This window comes from Silurus aristotelis (genome assembly GCF_946808225.1).
Source record: "Silurus aristotelis genome assembly, chromosome: 12".
In the NCBI taxonomy this organism is placed as follows: Eukaryota; Metazoa; Chordata; class Actinopteri; order Siluriformes; family Siluridae; genus Silurus; species Silurus aristotelis.
In genome coordinates, this window is record NC_139585.1 from 5,300,357 (window position 1) to 5,320,486 (window position 20,130).

A 20,130-nucleotide genomic window follows, 5' to 3' on the forward strand; every position below is an offset into this window, starting at 1 on the left:
GTTTTTGTTTGGCTAGTTTTAGTGAAGTAGGCATGGCCTCTGTTCTGCTAGTTTTCAGTGAAGTAGGCATGGCCTCTGTTCTGCTAGTTTTCAGTGAAGTACTCTGCTGTTGGTTCCAGTAAAGCTGTTGTCAGTGTGCGTTTGATTCCAGCAAAGGAAGCACTGCTTCAGTGCTTTCAGTTTCCGTAAAGAAAGGAGGTGTGGCTTCTGTGCTGTCAGTTCCAGTGAAACAATGCTGTGCACATTTCAGTAATGATTCTAATTTTTAAGTGCATGGGATTTATTGAATAATTCACTGAACAGAATCAAAATCATTCCTGGCTTTCGGCTGAAGCTCTGCACTCGTATAATCCCAGCCCTAAATCTGCCTCTATAACCCCTGTTTAGTAAAGTGAAAAGGACGGGTTTGAAAAAAAAAAAAACTGTGATGCGTCATGTGCAGATCTGCCTTTCTGGATTTCTATTGGCCTGGCCCATCTGTCAATCACCCTATAAGCCCTGCCTTTGGCTGCAGCGCCTGATCGAGCCAGTGTGTACTGCTTTAATTGAGAGAATGCATCCATCACAGTTAACTCGTCTCCCCACCTTGCTCTTGTACAACACTCGCGCTGACTTGGTGCTTTCTCATGCGATCGCGCTCTCCCTCCCTCCCTCGCTTTCGCTCAGCCAGGATCTGGAGTCACGGGCGCCGTCCAACTGTAAGTGCTCTTGCCATTCCTGAGCTGACGGACGCAGCAGGGCATTTGGAAAGCATCCGGAGAGCATTTTTTTGTGCATGTTCAGTCAGTTCAGTTTTTTAATCGGTACTATTTAAAAACTTTTTTTTTTTCCTCCATTAATTTTTTTCTTTTCTGTCTCCAGGTAAGAAGAAGCCGCCTGTACCCAGGCTCCCTAGGGAGGCGTTTGATCAGCAACCTCCCGCTCCTACGTAAGCACTTCTCTATTTTTTTTTTTCCTGTCTGATCTTGTGCTTAAATTTGACCTGTCCCACCCAAACACACCTTCTTTTAAGTCTATTGAACCGTATACAGTATACAGTTATTGATGCACACTGAAGTTGCTTGTTTTCAGAAACAAGCTCTAGGATGTGATTAAGGATGACCTTCCTCCTTAAATATGATTCAATTTGATTTCTTCATGACTCTCCAGACCCCCAAGAGACCTGGACTCGAAAGCCTGCGTTACCATCGGAGAGAAGGTAGGACTTCTCCATCCCCTCCCTTCTATCCATCCCACTATTCATCTTTCCCCTTTATTAAAATAAAACCCCAGATCTGTTCCTCGTCATGTTTGTAGTTGTTGTTGTTGTTGCCATTTCTTTATTCTTTTGTCATTTTATAAATTAATTATTTATTGAATACTGAATACAAATTTAGCTGACAACCCTCAATATAATCCATAAAAATTAAAAATATATATAAAATAAAAGTAAAAATGATTGAAAGTAGAAATCAATTATTGAATGATGTAATAAATAGGACAATAATAAAAGTGAAAGATGTCTTTAATATTGTAGCCTGAAAGAGGAAAAATACTGACTAAAATCAGGATAATATACAAATAATATTATATATAAAAAAGGAATGACGTATGAAAATCTAAATATCAGATACGACAGATGTAACTACGTATATTCTGCTCTGATGTAGGGAAAAAATATCTAAGCTCAGTCATGGCATTGGAAATAATATGTAGGAACATATAACTGACCAATGAATATTATTACGCAGTGAAACGAACAGACACATTTTTCAGCTTCTATGAACAAATATTTGCAAATAGGCAACAGGTCAAAGCTCCATGTGACCATAGTGATAAATATAATGATGATGCAGTGGGGAGTTTATAAATCAACCTCATATTTATATATTTTCTAGATCAGATTTGGAAATTTGACATTGAACGAAAAAATATAGAAAAATCTAATGTGAATCTTTGAAGTAAAAAATTAAAGGACTATAATGAATATAAATGTGGTTTATATAAGAACCAAAAAATCCTGCTTTCAGTAAGACATTATTTTATTTGTCTTATAATCTTTTTTTAAAATGTTCTAGTGCATGTTTTAAGTTAATATTTTCAGTATCGTATTATCTCGTGTAGACGTCCCGTGACGAGACTGAATTTCGTTTCGTTATCTTTACAAGAATGTTTATTTGTTTGTAGATAAACCCGTGTTTTTTTTTTTTTTTTAACGCGTCCCATCCCGTAAACTCGAGTTCATATCCCGTGACAGTGTACAAGCCCAGAATACGCATAAACATATTTAATGTCGTGTGTGTGTGGTGATGTAAGGTTCTGATGAAGCTCTTATAAACTCTCGACTCAATTAATCCCCCCCCCCCCCCCCCCCAGCCCTGAAGGACAGCCAAGCGCACTTTATAGCTCAATTGAATCCGTCTGATTGCAGGCAGACAGGAATGTGCTTTACTGCCTCCGGAGCTGTAAAAATATTTATTTTAAACCAGTCAAGTAAGTGGAATTTTCCATTGGAAAGGTGGTGGCTTTTTTTTTTTTTTTTTGGTCATGACCATTTAAACCGGTCGCTTTAATGGAGGTTGTCTGATAAAGACAGGTTGGATTTTTATGAGGGGAGACTGAAAGGGTCTCAAATTACTGAAGGCTGTGTTTTGTGGCCTTCAGGTTCAAAGCTCTTTCTGGCAATAACCAGTCAGAGCAAGTAGCAGCAGGCAGAAACAGGTTCTTTCACCACCCACAAGTTTTCTTTTTCTACTTTTGTTAATAATTTTCTAAATCAGAATATCCTTTATCTATTCTTTTCTCCGTTGTGGTCATCTGTTGATGTCTATGGTTTTTCCCCCTCTTCCTTTGCCTCTGTCCTGGATTCACTGAGTCACTGTGAATCACTTGGTGCCGCTTTAATCCTTTGTGTGTGTGTGTTTGTGTAGAATTTCGAAGTGAAGGCAGATGATCTGGAGCCGATCGGAGAGCTGGGCAGGGGTGCATATGGAGTGGTGGATAAAATGAAACACGTGCCTAGTGGCATAATCATGGCAGTAAAGGTTAGAGATGCAATAATGAGCAGTTTCTGAGGTTATAAGCGATTCAAATGTGATAAATTTATGCATTAAAAAATAATAATAATCGAATTGAAAAGTATGTGCACATTTGTGTATATTATACACATTTATTATTTTAAATGTTGAATATATAATCGTAGGTAATTGTTACACATTATATATATATATATATATATATATATATATATATATATATATATATATATATATATATATATATATATATATATATATATATATATATATATAATTGCATGTTTTTAAGCATTTTAAATGCCGGATATTTCAAAATTAATAATTTTTTATTCATCAATATTAATCACAATTATAAGACTCGACTGCTTGTTGAGTTTAGATAATAAATGATTGCACTTTATTTTCAGGGTTTAGCCATAAAATACGGTTCATTGTGCAGCTCTTATTATTCATAATTTATTCATAATGTTTTTTTGTCTGTTCAATCAGACTGCGTACCTGTTTGAATCTTTTGTACTGTACACGTGTTTCCAGAGAATCCGGGCGACGGTGAACAGCCAGGAGCAGAAGCGGCTGCTGATGGATCTGGATATTTCAATGAGGACAGTGGACTGCTTTTTCACAGTCACATTCTATGGAGCGTTGTTCAGAGAGGTAACTAAAAACCTTCAACATGTCACACACATAAGCTAAATGAGAAATAGCAGAACTTTCACACGTCTTTAAGATAAAAGAAATGGCTTTATTTTGAAATAGGAATCATATATAATATGGTGGAATATTATAATGAATTTATGTATGTATGTATGTATTTTTTTTTGTTGTTGTTTTTTTCCACATTAGCAATCAAAACCAATACTTTTCAACTATTATTTACTATTATTATTATATACTATTGTTTATTTAAGTAGCAGGTTTAGTGTGTGATTATAACTGCTGAAAGTGCAGATCAAGATTTCTTTTACAAACTAGAGCTGCTGTAGTTTTCACAGAAATGTTGCAATTAGAAGTAGTAAATAGTCACGGCCTGAACCATGTGCTACGCGGCGATTATGGGAAATCACTTAAACGAGAAACAGTTTCACAGGTTCAGTGAGTTTCAGTTATGGATTGCATATTAAAGCGCAATTTCTTGTAACAAGTCTCTTCATTCGAAAGCTGCTTATTAAACACAATAACATCGCAGCTTAGCTGAATTTTGTAGACCAGAGAAATGAAGCCACAAGAGTTTTATATTGAAAACTGATAAGCGATCAAATCTTAAAATTTTGTCATTCAAGACATTTATCCAGCATTTAAATTTGAGATTACAGTGAAATCAATACCAAATTATTTAATTGCCAGGTCTTATCAGGTTTTGGTTTTTAAAATGACTGGAATTGGATGATATTGGATTTCTATTCTTTTATCGAGTCTGTAAAAATGTATATCAGATGAGCATATTCTACAATTTTACCAATTTTTAAAGATGTGAAAACACCAACAAAAAGAAATTATAGTACAGTATGAAATAGTATAGTGTAATATGAAGTAATATATTACAATACAATTTGAATGTACATTATAAACGGATATTAATTACTGTAATTTCAGGACTATTAAGTGACCCACACACACTGACACATACACACTGACACACACACACACACACTGACACACACACACTGACACACACACACTGACACACACACACTGACACACACACACTGACACACACACACACACAGACAGACAGACAGACAGACACAGACAGATAGATATATAATGTAGATAGAGATGTATGTCTGTAGATAGATTGATATAGAGATTGATAGAGAGAGAGATAGAGAGATAGCTATATGTAGATAGAGAGAGCGTGAGATGTAGATAGAGAGAGATATATGAAGATAGACATATACATATTAAAATGAAAAACGTTCTCTGTATAGATGGATGGATAGATGGATGAATATTACTGTTTTTTTTGTGTTGCTTCTTTACCTGATTGGATGAATTCCATGGTGCAGGGTGATGTGTGGATCTGTATGGAGCTAATGGACACCTCACTGGATAAGTTTTACAAGCAGGTCCATGAGAAGGGTATGACCATCCCAGAGGACATCCTGGGCAAGACAGCCGTCTCGGTGAGTTATACTCAATAACACTGTCACTCATACAATCAGTTATTGTATGAGTATTCACTGAAAGGTTGTTATACCTTTTTTTTTTTTTCTATTACATTGCCTGTATACTATTTATATTCCTTTTTTGTTTAATTTTACATCTGGAGTGGTTGTAAAAGGCATCTTACTGAATGTTGTATTGTGTATTGTTGTGTATGTGGCAAATACAATTTGAATTAGCAAGTTACACTCTATGCATAAAAGATCTTGGACACCTGACCGAAAAATTTGTATATGTTTTTTTTTTTTTTTGACTGTCCCATTCCACATCTAGTCCTCGTTATACTAACTTCCACTCTTCTGGGAAGATGTTCCACTAGATTTCAGAGTGAGCTCGTGGAGATGATTTGTGCAAGTCAGCCACAAGGGTGTTAGTAAAGTCAGAGCTCTATAGCAGGCCAACCCATGTAAAGAATATCTTCATGGAGCTGGCTTTGTCATGCTGGAACAGGTTTTATAGTTTAAGTAAAGGGAAAATGAAATGCCACCACAAAAAGACATACAATTGTGATAAGTTTGGTGAAGAACCACTCATGGCTTGGTTTGTCAGGTGTCCCAATACTTTTGTCCATATAGTGTAGTTGCTGGGTCGCTTTGTTAGATTGTTGCATTGCTACTAAGCTCCATCTCGGACCGAATAAACGTGTTTTTTTCTTTCAGTAGTAGACACAAACGTGCTTCATTAACCCTAACCCTAGTTATGAGTTTAAATCTTGGTATTACTAAGCACTACATTTTGGGCAAGTCCCTAATCTTCAGATCGATCACATCACATCACTGTGGATGTAAGCGTTTTCAAGCAGATTTGATTTAAAAATCTTTTTTTGCCAGAATGAAACTAAATGTTAAATTTATTTGGGGAAAATCATCTCGGTTTCAGTCCGTCAATGTTCGTTTTGATTCTGAATCATTAAAGTAAAAGCAGAAGCAATCTTTTCATTTCATTTTCAACCTACCTGATGATTCCAATCTCAGTACCACCAGGCTTTCACTGCTGGGCCACTGAGCAAGACCAAAGCAACTGCTCAGGTGTCTAAAAATGAGACTGCTGCTCTGAATAAAGGCGTCTGCCAAAGGCTGTCAGTGTAACAAGGAAATATAAATAATGCGTTATAACCTTTAATTATAAAGTTATTTTTTTCGTCTGGATTTTACAAAATTGTTCTGGTTAGTAGCGAAAGTTAAATTACTTCTGACTGCTTCAATTACGTGTTAATAGAATAATAGGTTTAACCTTAAACTGCTGAGGTGCGAACGAAAATGTAACCCTTTCAGTTCAATATAAAATCACTTATAAAATAAGAGAATTTTTGTTATTAGTAAATGTGAACTACAGTCTGCAGTTCAAGGAATCATAGAGTTGCTTTATGAGATATCGGAGTTGAAAGAATGCCTGCAGTCCAACTTGGTAAGGTAACAAAACAAAACAAAAAGTCATGTGTGTTGAGGCACTCTGTCCAAAGAGCGATGAAGTCATAATATTTTGACATGTCTATAACAACATACATGCTGAATATCATATAACTTATTGCTGTATTATTGGCACAGACTGGCGTGATCCTGAAGTGTTTGTGTGTGTGAATGGCTACATTTTTTTTTTTATATTCGTTTGCAGCAATACATTTGAGTAAAGTTTAAAATAATCTCCTTTGTTTGATCTTTTTTTTTTTTTGATTGAAGCTAAATTTACGAAAAATGTATTCGAAGTGTTCGCTTTCATGCATTAAATAACCTATTGTATTAGTAAGTGGAGATTTATATATATATACACACACACACACACACACACACACACACACACACACACACACACACATACATATATACATATACACACACGGTGTCCCTCACATTTCAGCAATTATTTTTTCAAGGAAAAAATACTGTAGAAATAAAACTAGGATATATTTTAGAGTAGTCAATGTGCAGCTCATATAACAGTACAGATTTACAGTCCTCTAAAAACATAACTCAACATGGACATTGTTGTCTAAATAACTGGCAACAAAAGTGACACAGTTTCAACATGTCTATATATGTGTGTATGTATGTATGTGTCTATATGTATATTTGTATGTATGTATGTATGTGTGTGTGTACGTTGAATCTCCTGGAATCTTATGCGATATATTTTCATACATTTGAGCACTTCGAACTTATAATCCTAATAATGTGATAAATCCGGTCACCACGCGTATTTTCCGAAAGGTCACAGTTTATATCTGGTGATATCAGTGCTAAAAACATTTCGCTGAGATTTTATGCTTGTTTTTTCCATCTAACTGCGGTGTTTGCGAGTCATGAGGCTTTCGAAATGGAATATTTCCTGCTTTCTTGTGCAAATGACAAATGGGCTTCCTCTGTTTCCATTTCTTACACAGTCATGTCCATTAGACACATTTACTCCCCTTCACATTCAGGAAACGAATGTATCTCTTGCACTGAATCTTGTTTCCTGTTGCAGATTGTGAAAGCTCTGGAACACCTGCACAGCAAACTGTCAGTGATCCACCGAGGTGAGAGACACGGCAGCAGCCATTTTTTTTTATTTCTCACTTCCAGCTAAATTCAGTTAAATATATCTAGTTTCCTGCAGTACCATCCACCCACCCCCACCCCCCCACCCACCCCTCTCTCTTATATTATTTATAGCCTGGGTGTGTGTTTAATAAAACATTTTTTATTGTTTCTCATTAAAAGGTTTGTATTTCCTCTACAGGCCCACACAGGTCGTGCTTTATTAGACAAAATTACAAGTGTAATATTTTGATGTACACAATTATGGACTGTTCCTGTACTCTTGTAAAAATATCTAGTGCAAAACAAACATTTAAATTCAACATCAGCTGCTGCTTAGGGGTATTTATCATATCTTTACATTTAAATGAAATTGCAAAACTAGGTTTTTTTTTTTAAGATTATTAATAATTATTTAAAAATATATATATTTTTTCCCCATCCAATGAATATTTATATTTTAGCCCAAAATAAAAAATTAAAAAAATTAATATTTTATTCTATTTTATTATTTTATTTGTAAACCTAAAGCAGTTATGGTTTTTGTTTCGGATTTTATAAAATTTTTTGTATTAAATCTGGTACAATGTTTGTGTTTACACACACAAAAAATAAAATATACAAAAATCGAACTTAAAAAAAAATACATCTGCGTCTAGGAATACAACCACTCAGATGAACAAAACCACATGGCCTATTACACCATGTAATAATTTCATTTTTTCTAAAATCAAGCCGAAATGGAGAACCCATGTGTGGAAAAACTGAGCAGACTTTGATATTAGTAGCTTGTAGAACCACCTTCAGTGGCACTAACTTGTAATCATGTCCTGTATGTATTTATCATCATCTCTCGCATCATTGTTGAGTTTTGGCTCGATTCTCTTCTTTACAGAGTTGCATCGAGGTTTGTGGGCATTGATTTATACACAGCTCACTTGAGGTTCTGCCACAGTGTTTCGTTTGGGTTGAGGTCTGGACTTTGATTGGGCCATTACAACACATTGATTCTGTTTTGGGTTTTTTTGTTTTTTGTTTTTTTTTGCTGGTGTTTTTGGGATCATTGTCCTGTTGTATGAACCAGTTTAAGCAGACCTGCATCTGTAGAATAAATGCTTTCATAATTGACTCTAGAATACTTTGGTATACAGATGAGTTAATGGTCAACTCAAAGACTGTGTGCTGCCCAGGTCCTGCAAAACAACAACCCAAATCATCACCCTTCCAACACCCTGTGCTTGAGTGTTAGTATAAGGTGTGTTTGGTTTTTGCCAAAACACTGTGCTGTGCATTAGAGCCAAATCTCCACTTTGGTCTAGCTACTAATGCGTTGTTCATCTGAGGTTGTATGTATCTAATTCTAAGATCTATTAAAGACCAGATGATTATTATGTCCTGTCTTGTAAGAATTCTACGAGGGTATTCTTTCACACTAGGGTTTGATTATATACTTCGCCTGTCCACTAGGTGGAAACACCAGGTCTTTTATAGTCTTTAAGAGACATAATTGTATCTTCCTTTCCTTTCTACGCAACAAACTAGCTAATGTAACAAAATGAAGATTTACTTTGACCGAACGAATATATAAATGTACAGACTTCGTTTTCATTGAAAAAGCACAAGTACCAGTTTTCCTCCCTTAGCACAAGTACCAGCTTCTACAGACTCTTGGGATCCGGACAGTTAGTTTTTCCCTAAACATTCCGCTGAAATATTTCTTTCTGGTCTTGTGATACAGTTCAGATTTAAGTGCAGTGACTGGGCAGGGTATTTCATGATAGATGACACTCCAGAAGACTGTTTGTACTGTAAATAACAACTCGGACGTACGCTTCGGCACATTGTCCTGTAGTGTGAAGTCCAGACAGAATTGCATTGTATTTCCTTTCACCCCGAATAAATCTCCAACCGTCCCTGCTCCAAAACAACCCCAAATTATTAAGCTTTCACCTCCATGATTGATTGTGGGGTTGAAACATTCTGCTAACATCTCGCTTGTTCTTCATCTTACAGAAGTAGTTCTTCTAGAGCTAAAAATTCACAGTCCAATTCTTGCTTGTTTTTGCCTTTTAGTTTGTTGCATAGAAAAAAACAACATGAATGTGCCTGGAAAACCCGTGTGTGTGTGTGTGTGTGTGTGTGTGTGTGTGTGTGTGTGTGTGTGTGTGTGTGTGTGTGTGTGTGTGTGTGTGTGTGTGTGTGTGTGTGTGTGTGTGTGTGTGTGTGTGTGTGTGTGTGTGTGTGTGTGTGTGTACAGTACAGACCAAAAGTTGGACACACCTTCTCATTCAAAGAGTTTTCTTTATTTTCATGACTATGAAAATTGTAGAGTCACACTGAAGGCATCAAAACTATGAATTAACATGTGGAATTATATATGGAATTATATACATAACAAAAAAGTGTGAAACAGCTGAAAATGTCATATTGTAGGTTCTTCAAAGTAGCCACATTTTGCTTTGATTACTGTTTTGCACACTCTTGGCATTCTCTTGATGAGCTTCAAGAGGTAGTCACCTGAAATAGTTTTCACTTCACAGGTGTGCCCTGTCAGGTTTAATAAGTGTGATTTCTTGCCTTATAAATGGGGTTGGGACCATCAGTTGTGTTGTGCAGAAGTCAGGTGGATACACAGCTTTTAGTCCTACTGAATAGACTGTTAGAATTTGTATTATGGCAAGAAAAAAGCAGCTAAGTACAGAAAAACGAGTGGCCATCATTACTTTAAGAAATGAAGGTCAGTCAGTCCGAAAAATTGGGAAAACTTTGAAAGTGTCCCCAAGTGCAGTCACAAAAACCATCAAGCGCTACAAAGAAACTGGCTCACATGCGGACCGCCCCAGGAAAGGAAGACCAAGAGTCACCTCTGCTGCGGAGGATAATTTCATCCGAGTCACCAGCCTCAGAAATTGCAGGTTAACAGCAGCTCAGATTAGAGACCAGGTCAATGGCACACAGAGTTCTAGCAGCAGACACATCTCTACAACAACTGTTAAGAGGAGACTGTGTGAATCAGGCCTTCATGGTAGAATATTTGCTAGGAAACCACTGCTAAAGAAAGGCAACAAGCAGAATAGACTTGTTTGGGCTAAAGAACACAAGGAATGGACATTAGACCAGTGGAAATCTGTGCTTTGGTCTGATGAGTCCAAATTTGAGATCTTTGGTTCCAACCACCGTGTCTTTGTGCAAAGCAGAAAAGGTGAACGGATGGACTCTACATGCCTGGTTCCCACCGTGAAGCATGAAGGAGGAGGTGTGATGGTGTGGGGGTGCTTTGCTGGTGACACTGTTGGGGATTTATTCAAAATTTAAGGCATACTGAACCAGCATGGCTACCACAGCATCTTGCAGCGGCATGCTATTCCATCCGGTTTGCGTTTAGTTGGACCATCATTTATTTTTCAACAGGACAATGACCCCAAACACACATCCAGGCTGTGTAAGGGCTATATGACCAAGAAGGAGAGTGATGGGGTGCTGCGCCAGATGACCTGGCCTTCACAGCCACCGGACCTGAAGATGGTTTAGGGGTGAGCTGGACCACAGAGTGAAGGCAAAAGGGCCAACAAGTGCCAAGCATCTCTCGGGGAACTCCTTCAAGACTGTTGGAAGACCATTTCAGGTGACTACCTCTTGAAGCTCATCAAGAGAATGCCAAGAGTGTGCAAAGCAGTAATCAAGGCAAAAGGTGGCTACTTTGAAGAACCTAGAATGACATTTTTCAGTTGTTTCACACTTTTTTGTTATGTATATAATTCCATACATAATTCCACATGTTAATTCATAGTTTTGATGCCTTCAGTGTGAATCTACAATTTTCATAGTCATGAAAATAAAGAAAACTCTTTGAATGAGTAGGTGTGTCCAAACTTTTGGTCTGTACTGTATGTATGTATGTATGTATGTATGTATGTATGTATGTATGTATGTATGTATGTATGTGTATATGTATGTGTGTGTGTGTGTGTATGTATGTATGTATGTGTGTGTGTGTGTGTGTGTGTGTGTGTGTGTGTGTGTGTGTACATACACACACACACACACACATACATACATACATACATACATATACACACACACCGTTTAGATGTGCTATAATTTCTACTTCAGACGAGTCTTTATCTAAGAAATCATTTCTTTTGCACCCAGACGTGTTTAACAGCCTGTTTTTTTCTTTATAAATCTGAATGGGTTTAATTTAAGCCATGTCACAGTCACAGTGTGTGCAGTTCTATTGCTGGTCTGTGTTATGTAACTCTTAAAGCAACATCAAGCCATCTGAGTAATTTAGGTGTTTTTTGACCACAGACACTTTTTTTTTTTGTATTATTATTTTAATTATTGACTCAAGGCATCACATGTAATGATGCCATTTTGAAGCAATTGAAAATGTTTTATTGGTGGCATTCATGATAATCATTCACCTTCTTTCATTTCTGTACAAAGAAGAGGATAAAAAATTTTTTTCTCTATATAAATAGGCCACGTGCAGATGGATCTTTCCTAAAGTTAATTTTGGATGTGAATTACAAAACATTTTGAAGCACCATGGAGACTTGGAGCTGTGTGTGACACGTCTTGGGGCAGTTAGGATTTTGTAGAACTGAATGAAGCTTTGTTTGTTTATTAAAAAATATATATCTGATCTATTTTTACATCCTGCATGCATGCATGCATCTTCTCTCGCTTATCCGAGACTGGGTCGCGGGGGCAGCAGTCTAAGAAGAGATGCCCAGACTTCCCTCTCCCTAGACACTTTTTCCAGCTCTTCCGGGGGGACACCGAGGCGTTCCCAGGCCAGCCGGAAGACATAGTCTCTCCAGCGTGTCCTAGGTCTTCCCCGGGGTCTTCTCCCATTGGGACGCGCCCGGAACACCTTCCCAGGAAGGCGTCCAGGAGGCATCCGGAACAGATGCCCGAGCCACCTCAGCTGACCCCTCTCGATGTGGAGGAGCAGCGGCTCTACTCTGAGCTCCTCCCGAGTGACCGAGCTTCTCACCCTATCTCTAAGGGATCGCCCAGCCACCCTGCGGAGAAAGCTCATTCCGGCCGCCTGTATCCAGGATCTTGTCCTTTCGGTCATGACCCAGAGCTCATGACCATAGGTGAGAGTAGGAACGTAGATTGACGGGTAAATCGAGAGTTTCGCCTTGCGGCTCAGCTCTTTCTTCACCACGACAGACCGGTACATCGACCGCATTACTGCAGAAGCTGCACCGATCCGTCTGTCAATCTCCCGTTCCACCCTTCCCTCACTCGTGAACAAAACCCCAAGATACTTAAACTCCTCCACTTGCGGCAGGAACTCTCCACCAACCTGAAGTCGGCAAGCCACCCTTTTCCGACTGAGGACCGTGGCCTCAGATTTGGAGGTGCTGATTCTCATCGCAGCCGCTTCACATTCGACTGCAAACCGTCCCAGTGCGTGCTGAAGGTCCTGGTCTGATGAAGCCAACACGACAACATCTGCAAAGAGCAGAGACGAAATCGTGTTGTCACCAAACCGGACATCCTCCAGCCCCTGGCTGCGCCTAGAAATTCTGTCCATAAAAATTATGAACAGAACCGTACAGCCCTGCCGGAGTCCAACATGCACCAGGAACAAGTCTGACTTACTGCCGGCAATGCGAACCAAGCTCCTGCTTCGGCCGTACAGGAACCGGACAGCTCTTAGTAAAGGGCCCCGGACCCCATACTCCCGGAGCACTTTCCACAGGCCGCCGCGAGGGACACAGTCGAATGCCTTTTCCAAATCCACAAAACACATGTGGACTGGTTGGGCAAACTCCCATGAACCCTCCAGCACCCTGTAGAGGGTATAGAGCTGGTCCAGTGTTCCACGGCCTGGACGAAAACCACACTGTTCCTCCTGAATCCGAGGTTCTACTATCGGCCGTATTCTTCTCTCCAGTACCCTGGCATAGACTTTCCCAGGTAGGCTGAGAAGTGTGATCCCCCTATAGTTGGAACACACCCTCCGGTCCCCCTTCTTAAAAAGAGTTCCACAAGCCAACCAGGCCCGATAGGACTCCTCCTTCAGCTTGACGGCATCCCTTACTTCCGGTTGCCACCACCGGGTTCGGGGATTGCCGCCTTGACAGGCACCGGAGACCTTACGGCCACAGCTCCGAGCGGCCGCTTCGACAATGGAGGTGGAGAACATGGTCCACTCGGACTCAATATCTCCGGCCTCCCTCGGGATCCGGTCAAAGCTCCGCGGAGGTGGGAGTTGAAGATCTCTCTGACAGGAGACTCGGCCAAACGTTCCCAGCAGACCCTCACAGTACGCTTGGGTCTGCCGAGTCTGTCCAGCTTCCTCCCCCGCCATCGGATCCAACTCACCACCAGGTGGTGATCAGTTGACAGCTCCGCCCCTCTCTTTACCCGAGTGTCCAAGACATACGGCCGCAGGTCAGATGAAACGACCACAAAGTCGATCATCGACCTACGGCCTAGGGTGTCCTGGTGCCACGTGCACTTATGCTTGAACATGGTGTTCGTTATGGACAAACTGTAACTAGCACAGAAGTCCAATAACTGAACACCGCTCGGGTTCAGATCAAGGGGGCCGTTCCTCCCAATCACGCTCCTCCAGGTGCCATTGTCGCTGCCCACGTGGGCATTGAAGTCTCCCAGTAGAACGACGGAGTCCCCAGTTGGAGCACTGTCCAGCACCCCTCCCAGGGACCCCAAGTAGGCCGGGTACTCTACACTGCCGTTTGGCCCGTAGGCACACACGACATGGAGAGACCTATCCCAGACCTGTAGGCGCAGGAAAACGACCCTCTCATTCACCGGGGTAAACTCCAACACATGGAGGCTGAGCTGGGGGGCTATAAGCAAACCTACACCAGTCCGCCGCCTTTCACCATGGGCAACTCCAGAGTGGTGAAGAGTCCATTCTCTCTCGAGAAGTGTGGTTCCAGAGCCCAAGCCGTGCGTAGAGGTGATCCAGACTATCTCTAATCGGAACCTCTCAACCTCACGCACAATCTCAGGCTCTTTCCCCGCCAGCGAGGTGACGTTTCACGTCCCTAGAGCTAGCTTCCGTGTCCAGGGATCGGGTTGTCGAGGCCCCCGCCTTCGACTGCTGCCCAATCCCTCTCAGCACCAGCCCCTTACGGTCCCTCCTGCAGGTGGTGAGCCCACGGGAAGGCGGCCCCACGTCGCTCCTTCGGGCTGAGCCTGGCCGGACCCCGTGGGGGATCCCCCACGGTCCTTGATCCGTTTTTTCTCATAAAGGTTTTTGAACCGCTCTTAGTCTGACCCGTCGCCTAGGACCTGTTTGCCTTGGGAGACCCTACCAGGGGCATATAGCCCCGGACAACATAGCTCCTAGGGTCATTTGGGTACTCAAACCCCTTCACCACGTTAAGGTGGCAGTTCAAGGAGGGGCTCCTTTTTACATCCTCAGATTTTTATTTATGAATCCTGAGTGATTCTGAGTAATCCTGGTGGCATGCGATGTGTCTGATCTTCCAGAAAAATTGAACGTTGTATATCAGAGAAAAAGGACCATTAATTACCTCTTTTGCCTTTTGGTCTGTGTTTAGATGTGAAACCCTCCAATGTGCTGATAAACATGCAGGGACAGGTGAAGATGTGTGACTTCGGGATCAGCGGCTACCTGGTCGATTCGGTGGCCAAGACCATGGACGCCGGATGCAAACCCTACATGGCGGTGAGTCGGATATATTTACTGGGCGACATGTCAGCATCATGTGCGATCTTAACAAAGCAAAAAAAATATATAAAAAATTGTTGTTTGGGTCAGAAATTTGGTCTCATACCAATGAAAATAGTAAAAAAATAGAATAATCTATTAATATAATACATATTTTTTTCTTCAGAAAAGTTTTTTTTTTTTTTTATACCGACAATGTATAAAAACACAAATTAATTTAACAATTAAATATCCATCCATCCATCCATCTTCTCCCGCTTATCCGATGCCGGGTCGCGGGGGCAGCAGTCTAAGCAAAGATGCCCAGACTTCCCTCTCCCTAGACACTTCTTCCAGCTCTTCCGGGGGGACACCAAGGCGTTCCCAGGCCAGCCGGGAGACATAGTCTCTCCAGCGTGTCCTAGGTCTTCCCCGGGGTCTCCTCCCAGTGGAGGATTATAACAATTAAATATAATAAATTCTAATGTTTCTTTTTTTTTATTATTATTATTTTTGTATGTTCAATTAAAAATATATATAGAATTAAATGATACATCAGGTATCTAATTACCATCCTAAATATTATATTTCTTACACATTTCTGGGCCTGGAATTTTTTTCCACAGATTTGTTCTCACTTTTTCTCTTATTTTATGTTTTTTATTTTAACTGTGTTAAATTTTTGCACTAAGAGCCAGCTCAGAGGAGGGATGTAATTGTGCCTGAGAGGGTAAGGTTGGTTTCAGGGTAGAGGAAAGCTCGTCAATGATTTCAGTGTTTGCGTGACAGACGACCGAGAGCTAAAAATTACAAACTGCTCTTTTAACAAGTTGACTGTAAAGACTGCCTACATGCAGTAACACTGAATAGAAGTTTGTGTGTGTGTGTGTGTGTGTGTGTGTGTGTGTGTGTGTGTGTGTGTGTGTGTGTGTGTGTGTGTGTGTGTGTGTGTGTGTGTGTGTGTGTGTGTGTGTGTGTGTGTGGGGGAGAAAAAGAGAGGGAGAGCTTGACAGCTTTGTGAATGAAAAGGGAAGTTCTTTGTAGTCTGAGGAAGAGATTTGTTCATGCTGAAGTGACATCATCTACTTCCTTCTCTAATCTCTCCCCCCTTTTCCCCTTCTTTCTTTGCTTCTGTCTCTCTCTTTCATTATATACCTCGTTCCCCCCCTTTGCTTCTGTCTCTTTCACTGTCCATCTCAATCTCCCTTTTTGCTTCTCTCTCTCTCTCGCTCTCTCTCTCTCCCACCCACCCCATGCTTCTCTTTCCTGTGTGTGACAGCCGGAGCGGATAAACCCGGAGACCAATCAGAAGGGCTACAATGTCAAGTCTGATATCTGGAGTTTAGGGATCACAATGGTGGGTCTGAGCTTTATTAATATTTATCACTACATCTTCACTACACTTCCTTACCCGAGAGTGGATTAGTTGCACGGATGATTTTGAACGTCCCAGTCCCCATTTAGTCCTCATATAGCTGTTATAATAACCTCCACTTTTCTGGGAAAATGTTCCACTAGATTTTTCAAACGTGCACTGATGAAGGGGAGGTGAGGAGGTTTGGGGTTCAGTCAGCGTTCATCCCAAAAGTGAGAAATATACTAGTTGAGGGTCAGAGCTCAGTAGCAGATCATCATCCACTCCAACCCAAAGCATATCTTCCATAAAACATAAAATCGGCCAAACATATCAGCCAAAAAATAAATAAAAAATTGCATCGTATATCAGCCATCGGCTGCCCTGATTTTTTCATATTGGCATCGGCCAGAGAAAAACACTTTTCGGTCGATCTCTAATAAAGGCTTAAAGATGTCCTCATTAAAGTCGTTTACAAATAAATCCATTTCTAAAAGGAAGGAAAAGGAAGTGGGAGGATAAAAAAAAAATACAAAATACTATAAAATAAAAATAAGGAACCCAAAAGGAAAAGAAATGCCATGCACAAGGAAAAACACGAATGCAGCTTGTATGAAATGTTAATTCTGTTTGTATATATTATTTTAATACACTTTGTGAATAAAGGCAGTACTGCTATTATCTTGATTGCTACTACACCTAGGTCAAAAAAAAAAAAAATGTCTTAAAGTATCAGATGTGCCCTAAGGCACACCGTGTGGTTTGTCAGTCTTTTTTAGTGAACACCGAGTTGATGTAAGACGAATAAAGGAGTAGCTCTTCTCAACCTCTGATCTGATGATGATAAACCAGTTTGAGCAGGTCCCATCTTGTCCTACTCTTGAAACCCTGGCCTGATTCCATTACCCAAATATGTACAAGGTGTACAGAGTCATAAAATTTTGCTCCTGTTTAGAGGTCGACCGATTGATCGGGCCGAAACTCCAAAACCACCAGACATTTTTCTGACAGCCCGTCAGCTTGGTGTGTTCCGGGATTTGAGTTCTTACCATTCGTTCTTAATCTAGCCTCATATATTTCATTGGTAAAATATGATACTACTTTTGGAAGCGAGAATGAGAAAAAAAATTCTGGAACTGTACCAACTGTATTTTTGGCGAGTTTTCAGTCATCTGTAGTTTTAATCTACATGTAGGCACGGGTACCAAAACCTTGTAACACGTGCAGTGATTAGAGAGGCTTGTGTAGTTCAATAAATGTTTCATCGAAGCAATTTTCTGTATAACTTCTTACTAATGAACAAAAGAACATTGGCCAAAAGAATCGGCATCATATCTCGGCCATCGGTTGCCTCGATTTCTAAATAGCGAACAAAGAAAAGGTTGGATTTCTCATTGAACATTAGAGGTTGATCGATCTAGGTTGGATCGTACCTGCACGATAAACGTTTGATCAACAAAAGTTTTAAGAAAGGATACCAGATAAAAACACACACCCCATGCAAAATAGTACTAAGCTTTATTACAAAAAGAGAGAATAAATCAGTACTGCATCATAGAAATGTGCTAAATGAAATAAATATGAACATATGAATGAATAAATAAATAATGTAAATAAGACATGCTTTTTAAACTGAAACAATAGCACTCCAAATAAAAAGTTACATCCAAAATTAATATTAATTCCACTTCAAATACCCATGGGAGTTTTTCCTCATCAGTCACCACCAAGCTTCCCTTTTATAAAGAACAATTTTATTCATTCTTTATTACTACATTTTCTGTGTAAAACTGCTGTAAAAGAATTGTTAAAGGCTTTATCTAAAAGAATTTAATTGAATTGTCAGTGATTCGCCTCTAGAGGCCGCCTCCGTGCAGTATAACACAACCCGGAAAAACTAACAATCAACTACCGATGCCGTTCTTTTTTTTTTTTGCGAAACCGGTGAAACGGTCCGCCTCTGTTGAATATCACTTGTTCATTTATCTAATCATCCTATCCTGCGGTGCATAAAATCATGCAAATGCAGGAATTAACATTCAGACCAAACATCTGAATAAGGAAACGTGTGTGACTTCTCAGTGAATCAAGTGATTAAGTCTTGCACAAAATGGTGCGACAAACAAAACGTGGAGTGAGAGACAGAATAAAATGGCGATATTATGTCTGAGCTGCCTAAAAGGATATACATAGCTACAGTATAATCACTCGTTTATACTCGTGGTGAACAAAAAAGTATCTCGGCATTAACAAAACATCCAAGCGAATGATCTACAACAGCCCAGGTGCACACTAGGTTTCATTACCGTCGGTCAAGAACAGTAATCTGAGCCTATCGTAGGTACAGACTCACCCAAACAGATTTGTAAAACATTAGAGAAAGAAAAAAAAAAGATTTTCCTACTGTTTCTATAGCAACAGGTTATACACAGTGCATTGCAATCTAAATGAAATGAATAAAATCTTGTGTGTTAGTTTTTAGCAAGCACATATGCTTTTACGACATTTGGTAGATGCCCTTATCCAGTGGCAGCTTGGTGGTGCTGGGATTTGAACTTGTGACCTTCTGAGCCAAGTCCAATGCCTTAACCACTGACCTACCAGCTCCCAAATATATAGTGAGATTTACGCTAAGGAGATGTTTAACATTTCAGGATGGAAGTTTTCTGAGGGAATAACGACAATGAAGGTAACCATTAATGGATAAATAGTGTTTAATAAATAACATTATTATTATTATGAATAATAGTTGTAGTTAGGGCTGTAATCCACTTCGCATCTGTCCGCATCGCTCCGCCCCTAGTCGTTGATTACTTTCCTAGAATCCACGAAGTGCTGTGTGTGTGTGTGTGCTGCTGTTGTGTAGTTGTTTGTGTTGAATTATTGAGTGGTTGTGGTGGTGTGTTCAGATCGAGCTGGCCATCCTGCGTTTCCCGTACGACTCCTGGGGGACGCCGTTCCAGCAGCTGAAGCAGGTAGTGGAGGAGCCTTCTCCTCAGCTTCCTGCTGACCGCTTCTCCCCCGAGTTTGTGGACTTCACAACACAGTGGTGAGTTTTATATGCGTTCACGCACATACGTACGCACACACACTATTTGATTATTAAAACCTGTGAACGAGTAGACGACAGGGGGATTTTAAAGGCATCTCTGTGATGCTGGATGGAGTTTAGGATGCTGTTCCTCAAGAGAAAACATGGAGATAAAACTTGATAAATCTGAGATCAGTTAATGTTGGGGGAAAAAAATAAGACATGAGTCTAATAATAAACCAATTTAGGTGTTATTGATCCAACAAAAGCTTTCGATATGGTTATCTTTTTTGTCTGTTTTTGGAAGGAACATCACTTATTCACCTAACCAGGAAGTAGCTAGTGGCTAATGCTAGTGCTTTGGATACTTTAGCATTTTATGT

At 40.0% G+C, this 20,130-nt stretch overlaps 2 protein-coding genes and 1 long non-coding RNA gene across 4 annotated transcripts in view; 1 reads left to right on the top strand and 2 right to left on the bottom strand.

The window, feature by feature from the left end:
- LOC310734542 overlaps positions 1-20,130 on the bottom strand; it is a 152,446-nt gene that overhangs the window by 123,699 nt on the left and 8,617 nt on the right. The gene's annotated exons all lie outside the window — the stretch shown is intronic.
- The window catches only part of itgb3b (integrin beta 3b), a 285,998-nt gene that overhangs the window by 88,947 nt on the left and 176,921 nt on the right, over positions 1-20,130 (bottom strand). The gene's annotated exons all lie outside the window — the stretch shown is intronic.
- Positions 1-20,130, top strand: part of map2k6 (mitogen-activated protein kinase kinase 6) — a 41,055-nt gene that overhangs the window by 18,006 nt on the left and 2,919 nt on the right. The window contains exons 4-13 of one of the 2 annotated variants that reach the window (XM_083556616.1): positions 31-698; positions 862-928; positions 1,150-1,198; positions 2,910-3,023; positions 3,552-3,671; positions 5,024-5,140; positions 7,644-7,695; positions 15,253-15,380; positions 16,642-16,719; positions 19,626-19,765. In XM_083556616.1, the coding sequence (XP_083412742.1) occupies positions 428-698; positions 862-928; positions 1,150-1,198; positions 2,910-3,023; positions 3,552-3,671; positions 5,024-5,140; positions 7,644-7,695; positions 15,253-15,380; positions 16,642-16,719; positions 19,626-19,765 (1,136 nt within the window). In that variant the 5' untranslated portion in view covers positions 31-427. The remainder of the gene's footprint in view (positions 1-30; positions 699-861; positions 929-1,149; positions 1,199-2,909; positions 3,024-3,551; positions 3,672-5,023; positions 5,141-7,643; positions 7,696-15,252; positions 15,381-16,641; positions 16,720-19,625; positions 19,766-20,130) is intronic. The other variant, XM_083556617.1, reaches the window with a different exon arrangement.